Genomic DNA, 1,968 nt, shown 5'->3' on the forward strand with positions numbered 1-1,968 from the left:
CGGCCCCCGGCGGCGGCGGGGGAGGTGGAGCTGGGGGCCCCTGCGGGGCCTGCGAGCGAAGGGGGCCCCCCTGGGTGGGGCGGGAGCCGCAGCAGCAGCAGCAGCAGCAGCAGCAGCAGCAGCAGCGTGGCTTTGGACGTGGAGGCCCTGAACCGCGCCGTGTACGTGAGGGCCCCCCTGGGGAGCTTCCAGGGGGCCCTCGTGCACATGAAGTTGCGGGAGTTTGCGAGAAGTCACCACGGAGTGTTTGGGACTTGTACAATAAATGGAGTTTGTGGTTGGGTCTTAACAGTGGAGTTTCTGGCGGTCTTAGTGGGGTTAATGGCGTGTCCTGACGAGCCCGGGGGGCCCCCCGGGGGCCCCCAGGGGCCCCTGGGGCCCCTGGGGCCCCTGGGGCCCAAGCCCTTCCTGCAGCCCAGTACCCCTTTGGGGGCCCTTTGCATCTACGGCTTTGCTTCTTTGCTGCTGTCTTTGCTGCTGGCCTTTCGCTTCGCGGGGCCCCGCGTGCTGCTGCTCGCGCTGCGAACGTCGCAAGTTGCTGCTGCGCTGCTGGTGGCTGTGGGGTTTGCCATTCAGATATGTTACGCGCGGGAGGGGCCCCTGGTTTGCGCCGCGGGGGGCCCCCCGCCCCTGGGGGCCCCCGAGGGGGCCCCCGAGGGGGGCCCCCCGGGGGGCCCCGGGGGCCCCCGGGGCCTCTGGGGGCCCCCCCAGACCCGCGCGATCCTCTTTGGAAACTTCCTCTACACGCAGCTGCAGCTGCTGCTCTTCTTTGCTTCCACTTTCAACACTCTTTGCTGGCCAAGACTTTACCGCTGGTGGTTTTGCAGCTTTTCCATAAGGCTTTGGCACTTAGTGAAAAAACACAAAATCAAACTTCACATTCCAGACCAAGTCCAGCGCGAGATCCACGCCGCGGGGCCCGTCGCCAGAGCCGGTGGGGCCCCAAACCCTCCCAAACCCTAATTCAAACCCTAGTTCAAACCCTAATTCAAACCCTAATTCAAACCCTAATTCAAACCCTAATTCAAACCCTAGTTCAAACCCTAATTCAAACCCTAATTCAAACCCTAGTTCAAACCCTAGTTCAAACCGCGCTTAAACCCTCGCTTTAAACCTCTTTTTAGGGTTTTCAGCGCTTTTGGGCCGCCTTTAAACCTCTTTTCGGGCTTTTTGAAACTCTTTGCAACTCTTTCTTCTGCTCTTTTGCTGCTCTTTTGCTGCTCTTTTGCTGCTCCTTTGCTGCTCTTTTGCTGCTCTTTTGCTGCTCCTTTGCTGCTCTTTTGCTGCTCTTTTGCTGCTCTTTTGCTGCTCTTTTGCTGCTCTTTTGCTGCTCTTTTGCTGCTCCTTTGCTGCTCTTTTGCTGCTCCTTTGCTGCTCTTTTGCTGCTCTTTTGCTGCTCCTTTGCTGCTCTTTTGCTGCTCCTTTGCTGCTCTTTTGCTGCTCCTTTGCTGCTCTTTTGCTGCTCTTTTGCTGCTCTTTTGCTGCTCTTTTGCTGCTCTTTTGCTGCTCTTTTGCTGCTCCTTTGCTGCTCTTTTGCTGCTCCTTTGCTGCTCTTTTGCTGCTCTTTTGTTGCTCTTTTGCTGCTCTTTTGCTGCTCCTTTGCTGCTCTTTTGCTGCTCTTTTGCTGCTCCTTTGCTGCTCTTTTGCTGCTCCTTTGCTGCTCTTTTGCTGCTCTTTTGCTGCTCTTTTGCTGCTCTTTTGCTGCTCCTTTGCTGCTCTTTTGCTGCTCCCTTTTCTCTCTTCTGGCCCATTTTTGTTTCTTTTTGCTTCTTTTTTGCTTCTCCTTTTTCTCCCTTTTATTTCTTTTGCATCTTTTTGTCTTTCTTTCATCTTCACCAACTCGAAACACTGCGCAGCTGCTCGTAGCTTTACCCCCTGCATGCACTGCTGCTGCTGCTGCTGCTGCTGCTGCTGCTGCTGCTGCTGCTGCTGCTGCTGCTGCTGCTGCTGCTGCTGCTGCTGCTGCTG

At 56.5% G+C, this 1,968-nt stretch overlaps 2 protein-coding genes across 2 annotated transcripts; one reads left to right on the forward strand and one right to left on the reverse strand.

Moving 5' to 3' along the window:
• Position 1: 1 nt before the first annotated feature.
• Positions 2 to 963, forward strand: ENH_00038820 (hypothetical protein; the record flags this gene model as incomplete). Its single annotated transcript, XM_013580631.1, has 1 exon — positions 2 to 963. A coding segment is annotated over one exon (962 nt), but the record flags the coding sequence as incomplete, so codon positions are not given.
• A 186-nt stretch (positions 964 to 1,149) lies between these two features.
• ENH_00038830 (hypothetical protein) lies at positions 1,150 to 1,830 on the reverse strand (the record flags this gene model as incomplete). Its single annotated transcript, XM_013580632.1, has 1 exon — positions 1,150 to 1,830. The coding sequence occupies one exon, from the start codon at positions 1,828 to 1,830 to the stop codon at positions 1,150 to 1,152; it is 681 nt and encodes a 226-aa protein (XP_013436086.1).
• Between the last annotated feature and the right edge of the window lie 138 nt (positions 1,831 to 1,968).

Source organism: Eimeria necatrix, genomic scaffold (assembly GCF_000499385.1).
Source record: "Eimeria necatrix Houghton genomic scaffold, Enh_scaff2853, whole genome shotgun sequence".
In the NCBI taxonomy this organism is placed as follows: domain Eukaryota; phylum Apicomplexa; class Conoidasida; order Eucoccidiorida; family Eimeriidae; genus Eimeria; species Eimeria necatrix.